General features: G+C 37.4%; 1 protein-coding gene across 2 annotated transcripts in view; it reads right to left on the reverse strand.

The window, feature by feature from the left end:
• Positions 1 to 22,127, reverse strand: part of Nprl3 (GATOR complex protein Nprl3) — a 654,348-nt gene that overhangs the window by 33,149 nt on the left and 599,072 nt on the right. For both annotated transcript variants that reach the window (XM_090398550.1, XM_090398549.1), the window contains exon 13: positions 4,668 to 4,860. In XM_090398550.1, the coding sequence (XP_090254676.1) occupies positions 4,668 to 4,860 (193 nt within the window). The remainder of the gene's footprint in view (positions 1 to 4,667; positions 4,861 to 22,127) is intronic.

Here is a 22,127-nt window from a genome sequence, read left to right on the forward strand (position 1 = left end):
TGAGATCTTTCTGAGCAATAAATACAGAATGTTATATTCAGGCAATGACAATCAAGGAAAAGAAGGAGTAGCCATACTATTCAACACTAAATACGAGGCTAATCTTCTTGAACGGTAGGCAGTCTCAAGTAGAGTGATGTGGGCAAATATGAGAATGGGGAACTGGACAATGAGACTTATTTGTGCCTATGGTCCTACAGAAGGTTCTACTAAGGTAGAAGTGGAGAAATTTTCTGAGACTTAAGAGAAAGCAACTGACACAATGAAAAAGGAAAAGTTGGTCCTTGTTGGGGATCTAAATAGCAGAGTAGGAAATGATTGTCAGACATACAAAAATATTTTGGGAAAATTTGGAGAAAAGAGCAAAGCTAATATTAATGGCAAATACCTGTTGGATTTTTGCTCAGGACATGGACTGGCTATTACTAACACCATGTTCCAACATAAAAATGTGCACAAATTCACATGGAGAGAAGAGGCAAGGAATAAGAAAAGTCTCATCGACTATATTATTGTCGATAGCGATGTTTTCTCCCTGGTGCAGGAAACCAGAGTGTACTGAGGATTTGAAAATGGAAGTGATCACAATTTGGTCTTGAGCAGGCTAAAATTGAATTTCATATTGCAAAGAAGAACATCTAAGAAAATTTTAAAGCAAATAAAAGCTGAGCAGTGCACAGATGTGAACTGTAGATTAAAATAAATAAACGTTATCGAACAAAAAAAAAAAGAGTGCTAAATAAAAAATTCATTGATTCAGCCAGAGAGGCATATGGTGAGGTTGTCTGCAAGGATAGAAAAACCAGAACTCCATGGTGGACACATGAAATTAAAGAGGCAGTGAAGGAAAAGAAGAAAGCATATCAAAAGTTCTTGGCAAATAAGTCAGCTTGTGCTCTTAGAAAATACAGAGTATTCTGTAAGAGACAAATGCCAGAAAGCTAAACACTATGTTAAACTAGCTAAACAAAAGTCATGGGAAGACTTTGGTAAGAACAAGAAGGAGGCAAGATATAATGGAGGTTGTTGAAGAAGCTCAGAAATGGAGGAAAGATGCTGTAAAAGGAATCGGAGATGATAAAGGCAACATGAAAACTGGAGAAAAGATATTCTTGATGTGGAGTAATTATTTTGAAAAATTGCTAAATGAAGTAATCAGTGACAGCACAGTAGTAAAAAACACTGACCAGGCATGCAATCGGGAATGCATATCCATACTTGAAGCAGAAAAAGCCATCAAAAGCCTGAAATGTGGTAACGCAGAAGGAGTAGATGTTATTCGACCAGAAATGCTCAAGTATGGAAGTATAAAAAGTCTTATAGTGGCTGCACCGCATAGTTATAGTTCAGAAGGTATGGATAGAGGGACGAATTCCAGATGATTGGAGTAGAGCTCTCATAGTACCCATATATAAAAAGGGAAATAAAACTGAATGTGAGAATTACAGAGGTATTTCCCTATTGAGTGTTCCTGGCAAGTTTATGTAAGTATACTTGAGAAACGGTTGAGAAGAATTGTGGAAGAAAAGCTTGGTGAAGAACAAGCTGGATTCAAGCCAAATAGAGGCTACCAAGATCAGATTTTCCCTTTACGACAAATAGTTGAGAAAGTATGGAAATATAACAAAGATCTATATTTAAGTTTTGTCAATCTGGAAGAGGCATATGACAAGGTGCCAAGAGAGAAGCTATTCAATATGGTATAGTTATATGGTGTCAATGGGGCATTATATCAAGCAATACTTAGTCTTTATTTGAGTTGTAAGTCAGCAGTTAGAATTGAAGGAAGTACAGGAAGATGGTTTAACGTTAAATCTCGTGTCAGACAAGGATGTACATTTTCCCCTCTGTTATTCATTATTTATATGGATCACATTATGATGGTATTAAACCTGATATCGAAATTGTAGATGTTAATCTCAGCTCTTTGCTTTATGCAGACGATGTTATACTTCTAAATAAATTCGCTAGAAGTCTGCAAGATTCTATGACTAAATTGAATAACTGTTGTAATAGATATGGTATGAAGGTCAGCAATAAAAAGACAAAGACAATGAAAATAGGCAGAATCATTGAAAATGTCAACTGTGTTGTGAATCGAGAACCTGTGGAACAAGTAAAACATTTCAGCTACTTAGGCACGATTTTTACTGAAGATGGTAAATTAAATATAGAAATTTACAACAGAATCAGCAAAGCTGGTATGGTAGGAAGTCAACTGAATAAATTCATATGAAATAAAAGAGAAATTAGTCGGAACACTAAATTAGCTGTATAGAAGACAGTGTTTAAACCGATTTTAACTTATGAGAGCTGGGTTGGACGTAAAATACTTGACCAAAGACTAGAGACCACAGATATGAGAGTCCTGAGAAAGATTAGGAGCAAGAACAGATGGCATCAATAGCAATATCATATTAAAAACAAGGCTATTAGGAAAGAAGTTAACATTGTTGGCATCCAGGAATAGGTTAGCAGAGATAATCTCATGTGGTATGGTCACTTAAACAGAATGGGAGAGGAAAGATTAGCAAAACAAGTGTTCTCTGTCAGGTTGGCAGGAAAAAGACAAAGAGAAAGACCAAGATATAGATGGATTTATATGGTAAAAAGTACCTTAGAAGACAGAAATATCAGATCTGATAATGCTGGTGTCTTTACAGGTAACAGACTGATTTTGAGGAAAATTGTAGATAGGAAGTTAGTAATGATGTAAATTTTTCATGTAGTACTATCATATTCTGTACACCTCTTTAGGGTACAAGGCAGGAATTTGATGATAATGACTACCATAATATCCTGTACATCTGTTTCCCCCCCCCCCCCCCCCCATTTTGACAAACAGACATACCAGGAATTTGATGATGATGGTGAAATGTACAGGGTGTTCGGGATAAATTTGACATATTTATAATTAATTATATTTTTCCGTAAGTTACATGTATTAACACACACTTCTCTTCATTTAAAAGTTTGGACCCTTCTTCATTCATATACAAGATGTCAGAAAGGATGGATAGCTGGAACCCACCTGAATCATGGAAGAGAATAACTTGTATCATGATGATTCGTGCCCGCCATCAAAATAAGGATATTACGACTGCTGCCCAATGCTCCCTGAATACAGTAAAAACAATCAGGCATGAACTAGTGACTTTCAATGGTGACTACGAGGATGTAGCAAGAAGAAAGATCCCTAGCAGATGATCTGATTGCGTTCGTACAGCAGAATTCCTCGCAAATCTGCAGGAACAGGTGTTGAAGAACCCTGGCATTGGAATTCGGGCTTTGTTAGTGGAGTTGCTAACTGTAGTCAAGCCCTGGATAACAAGGGTAGCCAATGGTAGGCCGTATGTATGGCAGCAGGATTCGGCCCCTTGCCACACCTCTGGGAAAAGTCAAAAATGGTTGTCTGAAAATTTCTACGACTTCACCAGTCCAAATGTTTGGCCTCCAAACTCCCCAGACCTTAACCCCATGGATTATTTTGTATGGGGCGCAGTTGAAAAAGACACCAATCGCACTTCCAGTAATACAAAAGCCCAGTTAATGGATAAAATTAAAACAGTTTTTGCGGCCCTTCCCAGGGAGACTGTAGCATCAGCTTGTTCGAGGTTCCGAAGCAGAATTGAAGCTGTGATCGATGCTAATGGTGGTTATTTTGAGTAAATCTTGTTGATAGTATTGTAATTAACTCTGCCTGTAATGTTTTTTTGTCAATTCATTAAATTTAATAGATACAAAGAAGATTTTCTTTTTCCTTACGAAACTGTCAAATTTATCCCGAACACCCTGTATATGTGCTCCACTTGTTCCCCTTTGCACATCAAGATCATACACAACTTCATGACATACATTCTGCATTAGATGATAATGAATTTTTGGGAATCATATGTGATCCTTCATACTGTTCAGTGTTCTGAACCCTAACAGATAGTAAACCACATCTTTCACAAATCTCCAGAGGAAAATGTTGAAGGGATACAATTCTGGAGATCATGGAGGCCAGGAAGTGAACTATCATTGGCTAATTCACTGCTCAGCAGATCCCTATCCAAGGATGCTATCACTTTGATTATGGATGTCTGGCAGCACTCTCATGTTGGAAACAGTGTTGACTTCATTGAACTTTGCATATTCATTTTAGCTTGCTAACTGTTTCTGTACTAGTATTCAGTCTACTAAATTTTTTTTCTTACTGAAGGTGTGCCCATAGAGTTTCATTCTACTTCTTAATCAAAATACCAGTTTAGGAAGAGGATTCTTTCCAAAATTTGCTAGAAACAGTTATTATAGATATCATAAAATGGAACTACAGTTAGAAAAATGCTTTTTTCTGGATGAGTTACCATTTTACATTTGTGCATCACTTTACTAGCAAAATGAAAACTGTGCAGAATAAAAAAAAAATCCTCCATTTCTCTTTACAGTAGTATACTTTGGTTTGACTTTGCAAGAGTGTTACTTTTCTAGAAAGGAATTTTTGTAGCTGCTCATGACATTTATAGTCATCTCGTATATTACTAAGTATTATTGCATTATGAAATTATTTTGTATGGTATGCAAGACATTAATTGCTATTTAGTTTCTGGGGAGGCCCTACTCACATCTTTATTCCTACTATGTTTCTGACCTCAGTTATTGCATTAAAAAAGATCATTACTCACTTATCAAATAGTTTAAGATCATCCCTGTTTCTGGAAGCTGAATCCTTTAGTATACTTTCTTTTTCTGCTGCAGTCATATGTCTTAACAAGGCATCACTTTCCCTCTGTGATAAGTCATCTTCAGATCCACTTTTAGAATGAACATCTGACTGACCAGAATGACTTGGGCTAATTAATGATTCACCACTGGGGACTTAAAGAAAAAAATACTCATTAAATGCATGAAGGGCAATCATACATGCAACATTCTTATTGTGTAATTTTATACCAATAATAATATTTCATAAAAATTTTTCACAACCTGCAGTTGTGATAAATGATAATGTGATTTATAAACATTAAATTACAGATTACAATATTAATAAAAATATATTTAGATAAGTAGTCACTTAAGGATGTCTATATAAAAACATAAACAAGGAACACAAAACCAAGAAAAAAACTACAGTGAACAGAGTGAAATCACTGGGTTAAAAGTATGATTATAGCAGCTAAGGCTGTTTTCCAAGTATATATCTGCTATTTGTGTATTATTTAACTAGCTTTCCTGTTTTGCAGAATAAAAATCTCAGGAAAGACAGGCACCAATGATTTCAAAAGCATTAATATAAAAAGAAGCAGAGCTAGCAATGGAACTAGAAAAATAATATACACTTGACATTATGTTTATGAATGTGTTGAAATTAATAACAACAAAATAGGAGGGCTCCTTCTAGATAATAAGATGAATATTTATTATTTAAAAATAGCATACCTTACTCTTGCAAACCAAGAGATTTATGGGAAGAGAATGAAACTGGAGAGTTTCATTCTCCTGTAAGTGTAGTTGCTGTAAGTGTTTTGTGGGGAATGTGAGAAGTGTGAAGAGAGTAAAAAAGAATGATAGCAGTGAGTTGAAAGACAAAATGCATGGCAATGCATTTGGTGAGGTTGGTGTTATAAGAGGTATGAGTATGAATGAAGTGATGGAAAATAAAGAGAACAACCAAATGGTAATGTAAAAAAGTAACTCCACACTTATGTGGAGTTCTCCACAAAACAAAATGTGAGATTGAGTAGTTGGAGAAATACCTGGTGGATGGTATGACCCAGAAGCAAGAGACGGGCAGATGCAAGGGAAGCGTAAGAATAAGGATCACACATTGTATGGCAATTCACTGATAAGAGTAGTGCTTAAGGAGAGAGTGTGTGCTGAAATCATGTTTTCCTGGTGATAAGATTAAGAATGTTAGTGAAGCTAAGGATGCAGGGAGTAAAGGTAAAAGAGATGTTTATTTTGGCTGGTAGGAATGATACAGTAGGTGCCAAGTGTGGTATGCGAGAAGGCAAGAAACAGTTGCTAGTGCATATGAAAAAGAAAGGCAACAGTTACCAGGTATGTTAGAGGTCAGCTGAGATGGAGAGCTATGATTATGAATAAGTCGGTGTACAGGAGGAATGGTGTGCAGTTTATGGATGTGTAGAGTGAGATGGATGGAACGAAGGATTTATATAAGGTGCATGGCTTGCATTTGAATGGATTACAGGTCAGGAGTTTTGAGAAAGCATTGTTCAGTGAGAGTTCGGAAGTACAGAGTCATGGAAACTAGAATGTTTAAAGGAATGATGGTGAGTGTGGCTCAAGGTAAGTGGGAGAGTGATCACATGATGCTAAATATACCATTCCAGGTTCTTAATATTAGTGGACTAAGCAACGCAATGTCTAAGGGAGGTTGTGGGATGAAGTGGATATTGTAATTTATGTATACTAATTCCAGAAGTATTTGAAATAAGAGTGAGGAATTTTTGGCATTGGATTAACTCAACTTGGCCAAAAGTTATAGACATTAGTAAGGACTTGGTTGATTAAGAATGATATAGGAATAGAATGCAAGGGATATGATGTCTTCAGAAGAAACACAATAGGGAAGGGAGGTGCTAATGATAACAGAGCAATTGAAGCCAAAAAGAGTAGGAGTACATCAGGAGGATGCAGATGGCAGTTCATATGAGGCTATGTGGTGTGAGATAGAGGCCAACAGGATGAAATATGTAATTGGATGCTACTATAAGGAAGAATGTATATGACTGCACTGGCAAATTAGCACAAGTGTAGGTTGAGTAATTATTATGGGGAATTTCAACTATGGGGATAGATTGGGAGAAGGAATGGTAACAGGCAAGGAAGGAAATGAAATTCATACAGTTGTTGAGAGCTAATTAACTGAGACAGCATGGAATGGAGAGAACACAAGGTTTGAGAGTGCTGGATATGATCATAGCATCAAAGAACTTAACAGTAGCCAATTTACCTACACAGCCTTTGCATGGAAAAGTGATCATGTAGTCCTGACCTGGTAGATTGCCAGACATAGAGAATTTTCTTTTAAGAAGGGATATATGTGGAATTAAAAACCAGTGATTACGCTGAGAAGTAAGCTTTCAGCAGTGCAATTGGCATAAGAATTTGGAGTGGAGAGAAGGCGATGGTGCATGGGAAGTGGTCAAGGGGTGTTTGAAGAAAGCAGTATCAGAACGTACCCAGAGTCAGAAGGATAAATCAGGTAGGAATTAGATGGATGAATAGTACTGTTAAGCACGAGTTGCAGACAAAGAAAAAGTTGTGGAGGGAATACAAAAAAAAAGGTGCTCAGCATGCCCAAGAGCAGCATAAAGCATAGAAAGAAAAGTGACTAGTATGGTAAGGAAGGCAAGCTAATTATGAGAAAAAGCCAGCTGATGAAGCTAAAAGAAATCATAAAGATTTCTTTCACTATGTGGCAAGTCAAAGGAGGAATGACTATGGAAGGATGACTTTAAAAATTGCTGATGGTGGGGAGGTCAGTGTCTCATCTTAATAAGATGAGACACTGACTAATGGAATAATAGATGTTGAAGAAATGGAGACGCTTAAAATATTTCAGAACCTTAATGTAACAGAGCCATAAGGTTAGATGGCATATGGTCTGTGTATTAAAAGAATGTGCAAGGGAATTATCAGCTTCCTCTAATCAAGTTGTTTGATTTAAGTTTCAGTACTAGGAAAGTGCCAGTGGAGTGGTAAGAAGGCAAACAGTCCCACTGCATAAAGTGGGGCTCCAAGATCTAGCAAATTACAGGCTAATTAGCATCTCAGTAATGGTAGTCAAGGTAGTGGATGGATTCTTGAAAGACACAATTCAAGAGTGGATAGAGAGGAATATGGTACTCTATAAAGAACAACATAGTTTTGTGAAGGGTAGTTCTTGCCTTAGTAATTTGCTTACTTTTTATAATAAAGAGAGAATGCAGTTGGATAAAGGGAAATAGCTACTCAGCGATATTGTTAGACTTTGCAAAGGCATTTGACAAAATTACACATACAACTCTATTTCATAAAATGGAGCAATTTGGAATGGATATGAATCTGGTGATTTAGATTATATGGTGGCTGATGGACATTATTATTATTATTATTATTATTTCGGGCAACTCCAGGAGTCCTTAGACTCATCGAGGGAGGCCCTAAACATCATGTCCACACAACTATGCGATTACATTCTCACAGTATCTATCATACCTTGTCTTGAACTCGTTCACCGTCATAGCACCCACAACAGACTCTGGCAGTTTATTCCACTCATTTACCACTCTAAAAGTAAAGAACCCAGCTCTAACACCCCTGCTAACCACACTCTTGCCCAGCTTCCATAGGTGTCCCCTAGTTCTCCCACCACCAGTCCTGATCTCAAAAATATCCTCTGAATTAATCCTATAGAATCCCTTTAGCAATTTGAATGTCTCAATCATATCTCCCCTTTTCCGCCTATCAACTAGTTTCTGCAACCCACAAATCTTCAACCTGTTCTCATATGGTTCATTCCATAGACCTGTTATCATCTTAGTTACTCGCCTCTGGATCCTCTCCACCTCCTCCCCATCAAGAAGGAACCGAGGTGACCAAATCTGGGCACAGTAGTTGAGATGAGGTCTTATCAAGGCTCGGTTCAGAGGTACAATAACTTGCTTGTCTCTGCTCGTCAAGGTATTTTTTAACAACCAAGCGAGTTGATGAGCTGATTTAGCTACTTCTGCAGTGTGCCCCCTAAACTTCATCTCCCTATCCACCAACACTCCCAAGTCCCTGGCCTCATCAATCTCTTGGAGTACAGTTCCACCAATGTGGTATACTGCTGCTAATCTTTTCACCCCAAAATGCATAACCTTACATTTTGTCACATTAAATTGACATCCATTCTCCTTAGCCCAGAACTCCAATCTATCTAAGTCATCCTGCAAGACTTTAACATCTTCTACATTCACTATTGCCCTACCCAACTTTGCATCATCAGCGAACAAATGAATTGTTCCACTTAGATCCTTCCCTATATCGTTAATGAACAGATTAAACAGCAGTGGTCCAAGAACAGAACCCTGCGGCACACCACTAGTCACAGGCCGTCTTTTGGACTCTACTCCTGAATAAACTACTCTTTGATATCTCTCCATCAACCAACCACCTATCCACCTCACCAACCCTATATCCATTCCCATATGTTGTAGTTTACGGATTAGTATTCCATGTGGTATCCTGTCAAATGCCTTTGCCAGGTCCAGCAGTATCACTGTAAACCCATTTCTCTTATCCAGTTCAGCCGTCACCTTGTTATAAAACTTGAGCAAGTTACTGAAGCATGATCTACCCTTCACAAAGCCATGCTGTCCCCTGTACAGTATCTCGTTTTCATCAATCCATTCCTGTATTTTTCCCTTGACTACTTTCTCTAAGACCTTGACAATGACTCCTGATATGCTGATCGGTCGGTAATTTGCAACCGTAGTCTTGGATCCTCCTTTATGCAGTGAAACTATTTTCCCCTCTTTCCACACCTTCGGGACTAAGCCAGACCTGAGACTCAGATTAAACAACATGGTCATGGGCACTGATAATTCTTTAGCCGCTTCACGCAAGACCCGTGCCGGTATACCATCCAATCCCACAGATGTGTTCACATTAAGGTTCTGTAATAGACTAGTCACCTCCACTTCATTCATCACTATTCCCGTATACACTAATGGTTCCTTCATTTTTTCAATGTCATCACCTGGATGATATGCTTTTGCAAAATGCACGCTCAGTAACTCCACTATATTGACTGATTCAGTGACCTCCTTACCATCGTCATTCCTTAAAATCATTTTACCGATGGTAAAATCATGGACATATATCACAGAGTTGTTTATGAAAAAATTAAGCCCAGCAGAAAGCAGATTACCAGTGGTGTACCACAGAGCTCAGTTGTTTAATTTGTATATCAGTGATATTGGAAATGAGTTGACAAGCAATATTCAGTTGTTTGCTGATAAAGCTAGCAAACAACTGAATACTGATGCAAAGATCCTGCAGGAACTCTTAAACATACAGCAGTATGTGCAAAGGTAAATAGCTGCCAGTTTAATGTGGCCAAGTGTAATATGATTCACTTTGGGAAGAAGAGATCACAAGCTGTGTACTATATCAATGGAAATGAACTACAGGAAACTGATCAGCCAGGAACTTGGAGATGATTGTGGACAGTGAGGGGTAACGTTTAAAGGCATATTGTGAAGGTAGCCAAAATTGCATAGCAGATTATATGGTTGCTGAAGAACACACTGACAAGCAGTGATATAGAAGTTACTGTTCCTTTATATATGGCTTTAATAAGGCCACCTGGATTACTGCACAGATCTGGGCACCTGAATTCCGTGGGGGATGGTGAAGTGGTGGAGAGGATCCAGAGGTGAATGACAAAGATTATGACAGGTCTATTGAATGCTTTTAGGAACAAATTGATGGTCCGTATTCTTCAAATAAACTAGGTAAAAAAAAGTACATTATGAAATTTATGGAAACAACCATGTTAGAGTAAAGCTTTAGTTTAATATAAACCAAAATAAACACTAGACTTTTTGACCTTCACATTAAGGTCACCACCTGGAGCAGGGGTGGCTCATGCATAGGCACTGCAGAACTGCAGCACCCCCAATTTTTCTCGATATATAAATATATTTATTAATATTTGCTTGTAATATTTAATTTTATCATCAACAATCCTATACAATTCTCTTATTTTGTAAAAAAATAATAAAAATCCTTCTTGTAGCACTTAGGAGGGCGAAGGACGCTAGCAGTGTCATATTGCAATGCGCGCAAGCATATGTACGTCATAGTGAGATGCGAGCTATTAGAGTAATGCAGCACTGTCCGTTGCGCAGTTCCACTGTTATTTATATGCAGTTTGTGCCAGTAGTAGAGTGCTTATCGTGTTTACTACGTCTCTTTAAATATTTGGACATTATAATTTAAGTAATTTTGAATTATACTAAACTGTATGATTTTATCGATAATAAGCAATATTTTTTCATGAAACAAAACAAGAAGAATATATTTTATTTTTAAGTAATTTTAAATTATACTAAACTGTATAATTTTATCAATAATAAACAATATGTTGAGAGTTTATTTTTCACTTGGTTAGACAATAATAAGTTTAGTTTAATCCTTTATCCAAGTATGAACAAACAAAGTTTGCACCTGAAAGTATCTTCAGGACTGGGGTAAGGTAGTGCAACACCAGGAAACTCGTTGCAAAGGTGGAGGAAGCTCTCATTACTCCTATCTCAGTATCTCCCATAATGCAAAGCACATCTCCTTGCAGATATGTGTGTGTGATGCTTGCATTAAGGCATTGCATTATGGGAGATACTGAGATAGGAGTAATGAGAGCTTCCTCCACCTTTGCAACGAGTTGCCTGGTGTTGCACTACCTTACCCCAGTCCTGAAGATACTTTCAGGCGCAAACTTTGTTTGCTCACACTTTGATAAAGGATTAAACTAAACTTATTATAATCTAACCAAATAAACTCTCAACATCTTTCTCTGAATCCGGAGTAATTTAATAATAAGGTTGCACACCCTTTGGCAACTCCTATAGGTTAGGATGACCTCTCATTGCTTCTGCCTTTGTATCTCCACTACTGGGCCTGGTTCCCACTGACGAGACCTCAATAAAGGTCGAAACCGGTATGGGTAGTGGCCCTTGCCTTAATGCACAGCATCACACATATCCGCAAGGAGATGTGCTTTGCATTATGGGAGATACTGAGATAGCAGTAATGAGAGCTTCCTCCACCTTTGCAACGAGTTGCCTGGTGTTGCACTATCTTACCCCAGTCCTGAAGATACTTTCAGGCACAAACTTTGTTTGCTCACACTTGGATAAAGGATTAAACTAAACTTATTATAGTCTAATCAAGTGAAAAATAAACTCTCAACATCTTTCTCTGAATCCGGAGTATAAGGTTGCACACCCTTTGGCAACTCCTATAGGTTAGGATGACCTCTCATTGCTTCTGCCTTTGTATCTCCACTACTGGACCTGGCTCTCACTGAGGAGACCTCAATAAAGGTCGAAACCGGTATGGGTAGTGGCCCTTGCCTTAATGCACAGCATCACACATATCTGCAAGGAGATGTGCTTTGCATTATGGGATATACTGAGATAGGAGTAATGAGAGCTTCCTCCACCTTTGCAACGAGTTACCTGGTGTTGCACTACCTTACCCCAGTCCTGAAGATACTTTCAGGCGCAAACTTTGTTTGCTCACACTTGGATAAAGGATTAAACTAAACTTATTATAATAAACAATATGTTTTCATGTTTAATTTTTAAATTTTTTTTACCATAATTTTGATATTTTATCCAAACATGTATACACTGTACTTACAGTGTGTATGTATATTTTGAAAGTTGCAGCACCCCCCACGATTTCAAGCCATGAGCCACCACTGATCTGGAGTATACATATATATACAAACAAACAAGCTGCGCTACAATCTACAAAGTTACTGATCACCATTAAAACTAATGGCCCTGACCTCTGGTGGAAAAAAAAAAAAACCTTACTACATCAAAGCTGGTGTCCGGTTATTATTATTATTATCTATTAGGTTACAAAATTAAATTAAACTAGAGAGTAACATGTTCACACACAAAAAAAAAAAAAAAATAATAAATAAATAAAATACTTATACTTAATTAGGAAATGGATTAAAACCAGGTTTATAATAGCTTGGTATCTTTAATGTATATTATACCCAAGGTAAAAAACTTTCTACAAATACTTATATAAGTATACATATAAATTACAACAAACTAGTATGGATAGTGGCCAATAAAAGATGAAGAACTGCTGAGAGTCCTAAAGTCAGGGTTTGCTGGTAAACTTAGTGGGCTGAATGTGTGCCATCCAAATTCTAGGGATTTTTATGCCACCATTATTGTGAGATTAGGGTGGTTAAATTCCACAGTTTTCTTTAAATTTCTGTTCATACCAAGTTTTTGTATGAAGATGAAACTGGCTTCTCAGATCAAGCGCTTAACAACATCCTACACCAAATTGATTGGAAAAGTACTTGTTCTTTACTAAAATACTCTGGATTAGAGATAGATGTTGGAAGTTTTTCCACTTGGTTATACTATAAATTAAAGATGCCAAGAAATTATATTATTGGTTTAATCCTTTATCCAAGTGAAAGCAAACAAAGTTTGCACCTGAAGTAATTTCAGGACTGGGCAATTCATATATAGAGGCTAATGACTTGAATACAGGATTAAACCAGGAATATATAGAGGCTAATGACTTGAATACAGGATTAAACCAGGAATATAATTTCTTGGTATCTTTAATTTATAGTATAACCAAGTGAAAAAACTTCCAACAACTATCTCTACTCCAGAGTATTTTAATAATAAGGTGTGACACTTTTTGGCTACTTGTATATGGAAATATGACTTCTGCATTATTTCAAATGTGGTATCACCTCTGGATCCTCCCACTGATGAGATCTTAATAAAGGTCGAAACTGGTCTGAGTAGTGACCCTCCACATAATGCATAGCATCATACATGGCCATAAGAATGTGCTTTGCATTATGGGATACTAAGGCAAGTGATATGAAGTCACTTGGATAAAGGATTAAACCAAGAATATAGTTTCTTGGCATCTTTAATTTTAAGAATGTAAGATGACTGTGACCTATGCAGAGTCTAAACAGAAAGTTTCTCTCTCTCTTCTGTTTCTACATTGACTAGACTACCAATGCTAAATTTCAGGAAAGAAATTTAGCATTGGTAGTCTAGTCAACGTGAACGCCATGAAGACTACCACTGGATAATTATCCCTAATCTATACGATGTATGAAGTCTATATACAAGATTGTCAAACAGTAAATGGAAAAACTATAAGCTAATCTAGCAGCTGCAATCTCATTTTCTTTAATTCTAAATGTGGCTGGGAATCCAGCAGAACCAAACATCAAAATTAAGGATATTCATTTTGTACAACAGTTATAAAACCTCACAAAACATGGATGTGAATTATATACAGGTGATGAGACAGCCTGAAAAGAACTCAGTTAGGCTGTATAAACTGCACCCTTTTGGTAGCATTTTTCTTTTATAAGCACAAGCTGAATGACATAATTAAGTGGGATCAGGTGAGATATAATAATGTCAAGAAACAGCAGCATGACCACAGAGGTTTCAGATCTTGAACCATCAATATAAATGGGCAGGAAATCACAGTGGGCTGCTCTGTGTGCATTAAACAATTGCATGTAGACAGATAATTGAATATGAGACTTCTGTAGCTGACAAAGTGAGAGGTTACAGGATGAAATACAAGCCTGCCATGGAGGAACACTGCTATGTCTGGTGAAAATAATGCTGTCAACATTCTTGCCAATCGCTTCCATAATCTCTTTAACATGTATATCAAAGGGATGTGTGGCAGTCTGACGTGTGACATCAAGCTTCCCAATGCAGAGAAAAGATACCAGTTCATAGGATGCTCTGGAAGAGACTATTTTTAGCGCATAGTTAAGAGACAACTGTTTTCATCTAAGTGATAGAGCATTTCTTCAACATAAAGACTTAGAATGGGTGATGTGTGAAAAGCACTAGTAGCTATTCATACACCCTGATGATAGTCTGATGGTAGGGTCTAACCATCAGAGTGTGCTTTTCCTTGCATAACTGTAAACTTGAGACCTATAATCAAGCTTTGGCCATACAAGTGCATGATAAAGGCTGATCAAGTGATCAGCACCTCATTCTGTAGAAAATAGAGTGTGAAGGACATTCAATGCTTCAATATTTTTTTTGCATTTGTCCCTAGAGTTGATGAATGTATGTCAAGAATGTAAGCTTTCTGTCAAAGATGAGTCTCAAGAACATGGCCACTGGTGCTACTGGAATAATATTGGGTTGGTTCATTCGGTTTTTCAGAGTGGAATGAAACACATTTTATTTAATATATATAATACATACTAGTCAGTTATATATTGACCCCCTTTATCAATGACCTCTTGCCATCTGTCCACCAACTTCATTATGCCACGTTCATAAAAATCCTGAGGTTTACTGGTGAAAAACTGATCCAGGTGTCTTTTGACAGCCTCCTCATTAGTGAATGTTTTCCCATTCAGAGAATTCTGCAATGATCGAATAAGTGGTAATCAGAAGGTGCCAGGTCCGGCGAACACGGAGGATGCAGCAAAACATCCCAGCCAAGATGTAACAATTTACTCCGGGTTGTCAACAATGTGTGTGGTCTGGAGTTGTTGTGGTGAAAGACAACTCCTTTCCAATTTGCCAATTCAGCGTTTTGTGCTAATTGCACTGGCCAGCAGCATTAACTGTGAGCAATAGACAGTTGAATCAATTGTTCTGCCTGATGGTAACACCTCGTAGTGGACAACACCTTTATAATCCCACCACACAGAGAGCATGACCTTCTTTGGGTGCAATCCCACTTTCGAGGTTGTTTGTGGTGGTTCGTTCTTGTGCCCCCATGATCTTTTATGTACCATGTTATCGTACATGACCCACTTTTCATCTCCCGTAATCATCCGCTTCAAAAATGAGTCGTTTTCTTGACATCACAGATGGATATGCGAGCAGTCATATTGGCCTCAGTCAATTCATGTGGCACCCAAACAGTGAGTTTTGAAACACATCCCAGCTTGTGCATATGGTTTTCAATGCTTGTATGGGATATGTTCAGTACTGCAGCAATCTCCCGCACTGTTTGTGACAGATTTTTGTCGACGATATCCTTCACAACATTCAAATCAACCTTGGTTGGGCAACCGGCGCGAGGCGCATCACTGACGTCGAAATCTCCAGAATGGAATTTGGCATATGCGTTCTGTTAAGGCACATTCCCCATATAGCTGCATATTTTTTATGGGCCTCCGCAGCTTGCTTGCCTTTTTTGAAATAAAAAAGCAAAATATGCCGGTAATGTACGTTATTTCCTTCCATTTCTAAAAATATGTTACACACACACGCAACTGAAGTAGGCTGAACGAAAATTCACTGAAAGGTTATGTGAAATGTTGCCTTTCAACTGCACAATAGTGTTGCGCGGTAGTGCAACAATAGTGACAGGCGAAGCGGCGTAAACTTGTACTAACGCATAAACCGAACGAACTTATTTGCCAACCCAATACTTTGTTCCATTCTTAAATCAGGATCTGAGTGAAGGATACATTTTCAGCAGGAGTGTACACAGGCAGTTTTTTCTGCTGAAAATGTGAACCCAATACTAAGAGCCCATGAAGAAACATGATTAATTGCTTGTTGAATCACTGGGACCATTATCTCAGTGATTGAATTAACCTGATAGCAAAGATTGTCACATTTAAACAGAGCCTTGTGGAGTACTTTTTTTTTTTTTTTTGATGATATGGCTGTGACAATGTGCTTCCCACTTTCTATTCAGATGAAAGACTCATCTGAAAAGAAAGTTTGTTTTTAATAAAAACAGGATGGTGTGCTCTTAGATTCTGATTAAAGAGGTCTTTTAATATGCCATATCCAGGCTGTGTTATAAGCTTTTTCCATGTCAAAGAAGACTTAAAAACAGATGTTCTCAAATCAGGAAAGTGTCTTTTATACATGTTTCTAAATGGGACAAATGGTCCAATGTTGATTGGTGTCTACAAAAGCCACACTGAGTGTTGGAAAGAAGTTTGTTGCTTTCGAAATACCAGAGGAGTCTTGCATGTACAATTTTTACTAATATTTTACAAAGATGGCTGGTCAGAGAGATAGGTAAATAACTGTTTGCTTGTGTTGGATTCTTTCCAGGTTTTGGGATGCCAATGACAACTGACTTATGCCAAGTATCTGGAAACTCTTCTTATTCTATAGTATAGTAAGAGAAGGAGATCCGTAGAAAATGATGTGTCATGAAATAATAATAATAATAATGGATGTCATCAGGACCTGCTATACTGGTATCACAGAATAGATGAGCATTTTGGTTTGTCCTTAACTTTGTTGTTTTCGAAATACCAGAAGAGTCTTGCATTTACAATTTTTCTTAATATCTTACAAAGACAGCTGGTCAGAGAGATAAGTCAATAACTGTTTGCTGTTTTGGATCCTTTCCAGGTTTTTGGATGCCAATAACAACTGACTTATGCCAAGTATCTGAAAACTATGTAAAAAATGAAAGGTAGATATATCTACCTTTCATTTTCCAGATTTTATACCATACAATTTTTGCACTGGTTGTTTGATTAATCGATGATGTAAACTGGATCCAAGATAGTTTTTGACTCTGACATCTCACATAATGTACTTTGGCCAGAGCATGTTTAAAGGTTATTAGATTTCATGTGGTAAGGTTTCTATGAAATATATCCCATGCTCTGTTTATATCATTTTTGCTGCTTGATACTCTGGATCACATCACAGGTTTGAATAGATTGGAAATTGAGATGATGTTTTTGGTATTGCTGCTGTTGCTTACTGGGCAATGCAATCTGTAGTATACTTCACTGCTTCATTGATAGGTGTTTGAATGACTGCTTCAGCATTAGCTTTTGCAAGATGGTAAAGGGTATTCCAGTCAGCTTGGTCCATTTTCCACACAGGCATCCATGTCAGAGAATATGGTTCCTGTGAATACATAGCACAATAATAGAAAATTATTGCTTCCATAGATTTTCCTCTTCAACATCCCAAATGAGCAGTGGAAAGATGGCAGGGGAGCAGATTGTAAGATTTATTGCAGAATATGAGTGGGCATGCATATGGAAAAAGGTATTGATTCTATTATAAAGAAAGGAGAGGTCATGACTGTCAAGCATTCGCTCAATGAATAGACTCAATCAATGAGGTTGATTTTAGGTGAGATATTTGCATTTTACAATGGACATTTGTACAATTATAAAATGCAAGTGTCTCACCTAAAATTGTAAAGTACAAATATGTAATAAAAATCAAAATGTACAATTGTACATTTTACAATTTATATGTTGTGATAAATTTACAAGTAGGTTCTTATCAAATAGGATCCTTTTCGGAGTTTTTCTTGAGTGAGACCATAGGTGTACAGCTGATGCACTCATGATTATAAATTTCATGTATGGGGAATTATCAGATTGTGGAATAGATACATGTATGTGAGTTGTTATTGATATTTTCTTAATTGTCATCATATCAATATAAGATATCCAGGATAGATGCAGTGGTGGTGGTGGTTAGCTTCCTCTTTGCATCTTGATAAGACATATTTTGTTCTGTTTTTATCTTTTCATCATTCCATCTCCAGCATACGACTTTTATTTGAAAAGTTGGGTCAAAAAAATAAGTTAATTGTTATTATTATTATTATGTAACACCTCCAGGGAGCCCAAAGACTCATTGAGGGAGGGCAACTACTCTACAACTCTCCATCTCTACTGCTCCCAATCACACTACTTTCATCATCTACACCAACCACTACCACTAGTATTTTCACAGAAAATCACAACATCCATGTCCACAACAGGATGGCTGGAGAGCGGGTATTCTAACCACTCGGCCAACCAACACATTTTTAAACACATTTTTTTTAGAAAAAATCACCTTTATTTCTCAACATAGTCTCCATTGAGGTCTACACATTTGGACAAACAAATTTCCAATTTTTTCATCCCATCTAAGAAGTAGGATTTGTCAAATTGTGCAAAGTAGTCACTGACAGCCTTGATGACATCCTTGTTCGATGAAAATTTTTCCCACCAAGCCAAATTTTTAAGTATGGGAACAAGAAGAAGTCATGTGGGACCAAGTCCAGAGAATACTGGATGTGGAACCAGTTCGGACCTCAATTCATGCAATTTTGCCATTGTGATGGCTGATGTGTGGGACGGTGCATTGTCTTGATGAAAGAGCACTTTTTTGTGTGCCAATCTTGGCTGGATATTATACACCTATTCAGTTAAGATGCCTACAATCTCAGCAATCTCACACTTTCACCCGGTGGTCTTCCATAATGATACCATGAATTTTGTTAATAATTTCAGTTCTTCTTTTAAACAGTCCAACAATGACACATAATAGACTCCTGTTATTGTCTTACCCTTTTCCAAATAGTCTATCATGATAATTCCTTGAAAATCCCCAAAAACAGTGAGCATCACCTTCCCAGCTGACAAAACAGTCTTCGCTTTTTTCGGTGCTCTTTCATCGGGCATTGTTCACTGTTTTGACTGCTGCTTGGACTCAGGTGTAGTAGTGAATCCAAGTTTCGTCTACACTCACAAATCAATGCAAAAAATCCTGTAACTTGCGATTAAACATTGCCAATCACTGCAATGAAATGTCTTTTTGTCTTTTCGCATGCATTTTTGATACAGTCAACAATCGCAGCACCCATTATGCACACAGCTTTTTCATGTTCAATTTTTTGTGCAGGATATTATACACCTATTCAGTTAAGATGCCTACAATCTCAACTCACACTTTCACCCGGCGGTCTTCCATAACGATACCATGAATAATTTCCTTCTTTGTGACCTCAGTCAGGTGTCCAGAGCACGCTTCATCTTCGATGGACTTACAACCAAGTTTAAACTCTTTTATCCAAAAATAAATAGTCTTTAATGAAAATTAAATAATGGAAAGTGATTAAGTGGCCTTGACTTAGGAGGTTGCCAGACATGTGGAATTTTCAATTAAGAAGGGATGTGGAACTACAGACCAAGTGATTATGACTAACTTAGGAGGTAGTTTGAAGCAGGGCCATAGCATAAGAATCTACACAGGGATATCCAAAAAAAGCAATATTATGTTTTTTTATTTTTTTTTGTTGGGCCCCATACATGAGAGGCTGGTTGATCAATCTATAGTATATTAGTACTGCATATGGGTAGTGAGTTGGGAAAGGAGAAACTTGTTTACATTTGATTTAAAAGCCTGTATATTGTATTCCTTGGGAAATACATGAGGGGAAAGACTATTCCACAGTACAGCAGTAACAGGAATGAAGGAGGAGTATGGATTCCATTGATCGACATCAACAGAATCCATACTGGTCGTCTCTTAATAGCTGGATGCCTTCAAAGTAGTTTAGGAGTTGAGAATTGATGGTTTTCTCTATCACTTTAGATAGGATTAAAGTGAATGAGATAGGTCAGTAGTTGGATGGCAGTGATTTGTCACCCTTCTTAAGAATAGGTTGAATATAGGCTTTGGGATATATACCAGTGGAGTAAAAGAGTATGTACAGGCAGCATAGGATAGGAGTCCGTTCTGGTGCACAGGCCTTCAGGACAAATGGAGGAATGCCATCAGTTTCACCAATATTCTGGACTTGCTGACCATGCACTGGGCACCTGCTACAGAATACGCTGGAAGAAGGCCACTTTATTAAACTACAAAAATTTATTCCTTGAATCAGCCTCAGCTCTGAGAAACTTCCCAAACCTCAACAAATTTGGATGCATGAAACTGCCTCAAATTTGGGAAGCATACATTCTAATATTGTCAATCCAATGGCCAAGACAACCCAATTTAGCCCACTGGGGAGGGGGGTCACCTTTTAGGAGACCAACTTCAGTTGCCTTCTTCATCCTCATTTGCTTAGTGTGAGAGTGATCATTGTTTTGTGATCCTTAAAGATGGCAATGTAACACTGCTGAAATAGAGGCAATTATTAAAGTTTTATAATTAATAATTTAGATTGCTCTGTCATTTCCTAAAATATTGGAAGTAAAAGGTTTATAGGATTAATACCGAGGGCATTTTTCAGCACTTAAGTAGAGGGATCAGAACAAGGGGGGGGTCATCCCTGAAAATTGAGTAAGAGTATGCAAGTGGATTTTTTGCTTGGGGGAGTGGTAAATGAAAGGAATCGGTTGCCAGTGTGAGTGCTGTATTGGTCAATGTGTTTCAGGAGAAGTACAACATATAGTGTGCATCTTGTATGATGAGTATTCATACTCCATGAATGTTCTTGTGCAATAGTAAACCACAAAATGAATTCAAAGTCACAAAAGGTGATATAAAAGTTGAAGAAAATAATATTCTGGATATCTGTAGTAATGCTGATCAGATAGCATATTTACTCTCCACAGACATGTAAATGTGGGCTGGACTCTCTCTGTGGGCATGGATGTTTTGTAAATATCTTTATAGGTAGTAGAGGAATTTATTGTTTTATATCAGACTATCAACTCTACTTTCTGAATGTCTAAAGTTTTTTTTTTTTTTTTTGACACCTCCAGGGAGTCCAAAGACTCATTGAGGGAGGGTACCTACTCCACAACTCTCCATCTCCACCACTCAATCCACCAACTACAACAAACTGCAACTACTTTCATCGTCTGCACCAATGCCATCTACTGCTGACCAGCACCACCAGCATTTTCACAGATAATCACAAACATCCATGCCCACGTCAGGATTCGAAACTGCAGCCTTTTGGCTGGAGAGTGGATACACTAACTACTTGGCTGACCAGGTCGGCCAGGTCCAAGTTGCTTGGAAAAAAAGTTCCAATTGTTGGTCTCTAGAGCAAGGTTTTCAGATTATGTAAATGTTAATTTGCCCATGTTAATCTGTAGCATTTCCTGGGTTAGAATGACAAAAAAATGCTTTGAAAAAATTATTAAATAAAATAACAGATAATGGAAAAATAGTGAGAATAAGGATTAATACTCAGGTAGAAAAAAAAAAACTGTCATCAGAATAGAAAGTTGTAAAATACTTGATCTAAAATGCCTCATTTCAAGATCTTTATCTTGAAATGAAGATCTGGTGTGTACACATATATATACAAAGGAACAAGCTATGTTCCAATCTATATAGTTATGCTCAAGTCATACTAATTTGGTTAACTGCTAATCCTTTGATTAACTGGCCAGATTTCTGGTGAAAAAAAAAAGTACATTGATGCAGAAGTCATTTGTTATTTGTTAGAAATCACTAAGAGATTGGTGGAATTGGATGCACAATTCAAATCTGTAAAAAAGGACACAAACGACACATATTTCATAATATTGGAAAACCAGGCCTCTTAGATTATGCTCTTAACATCCTACACCAAACTGATTGGAAGGGTACCTGTTCTTTACATCATACAAAAACTTGGTATGAATGCAAATTTAAAGAAGTCTGTGA

The sequence above is a fragment of the Typopeltis vanoorti genome, chromosome 9, assembly GCF_054136105.1.
Source record: "Typopeltis vanoorti isolate ZY-2024b chromosome 9, IOZ_Tvanoo_1.0, whole genome shotgun sequence".
Lineage (NCBI taxonomy): Eukaryota > Metazoa > Arthropoda > Arachnida > Uropygi > Thelyphonidae > Typopeltis > Typopeltis vanoorti.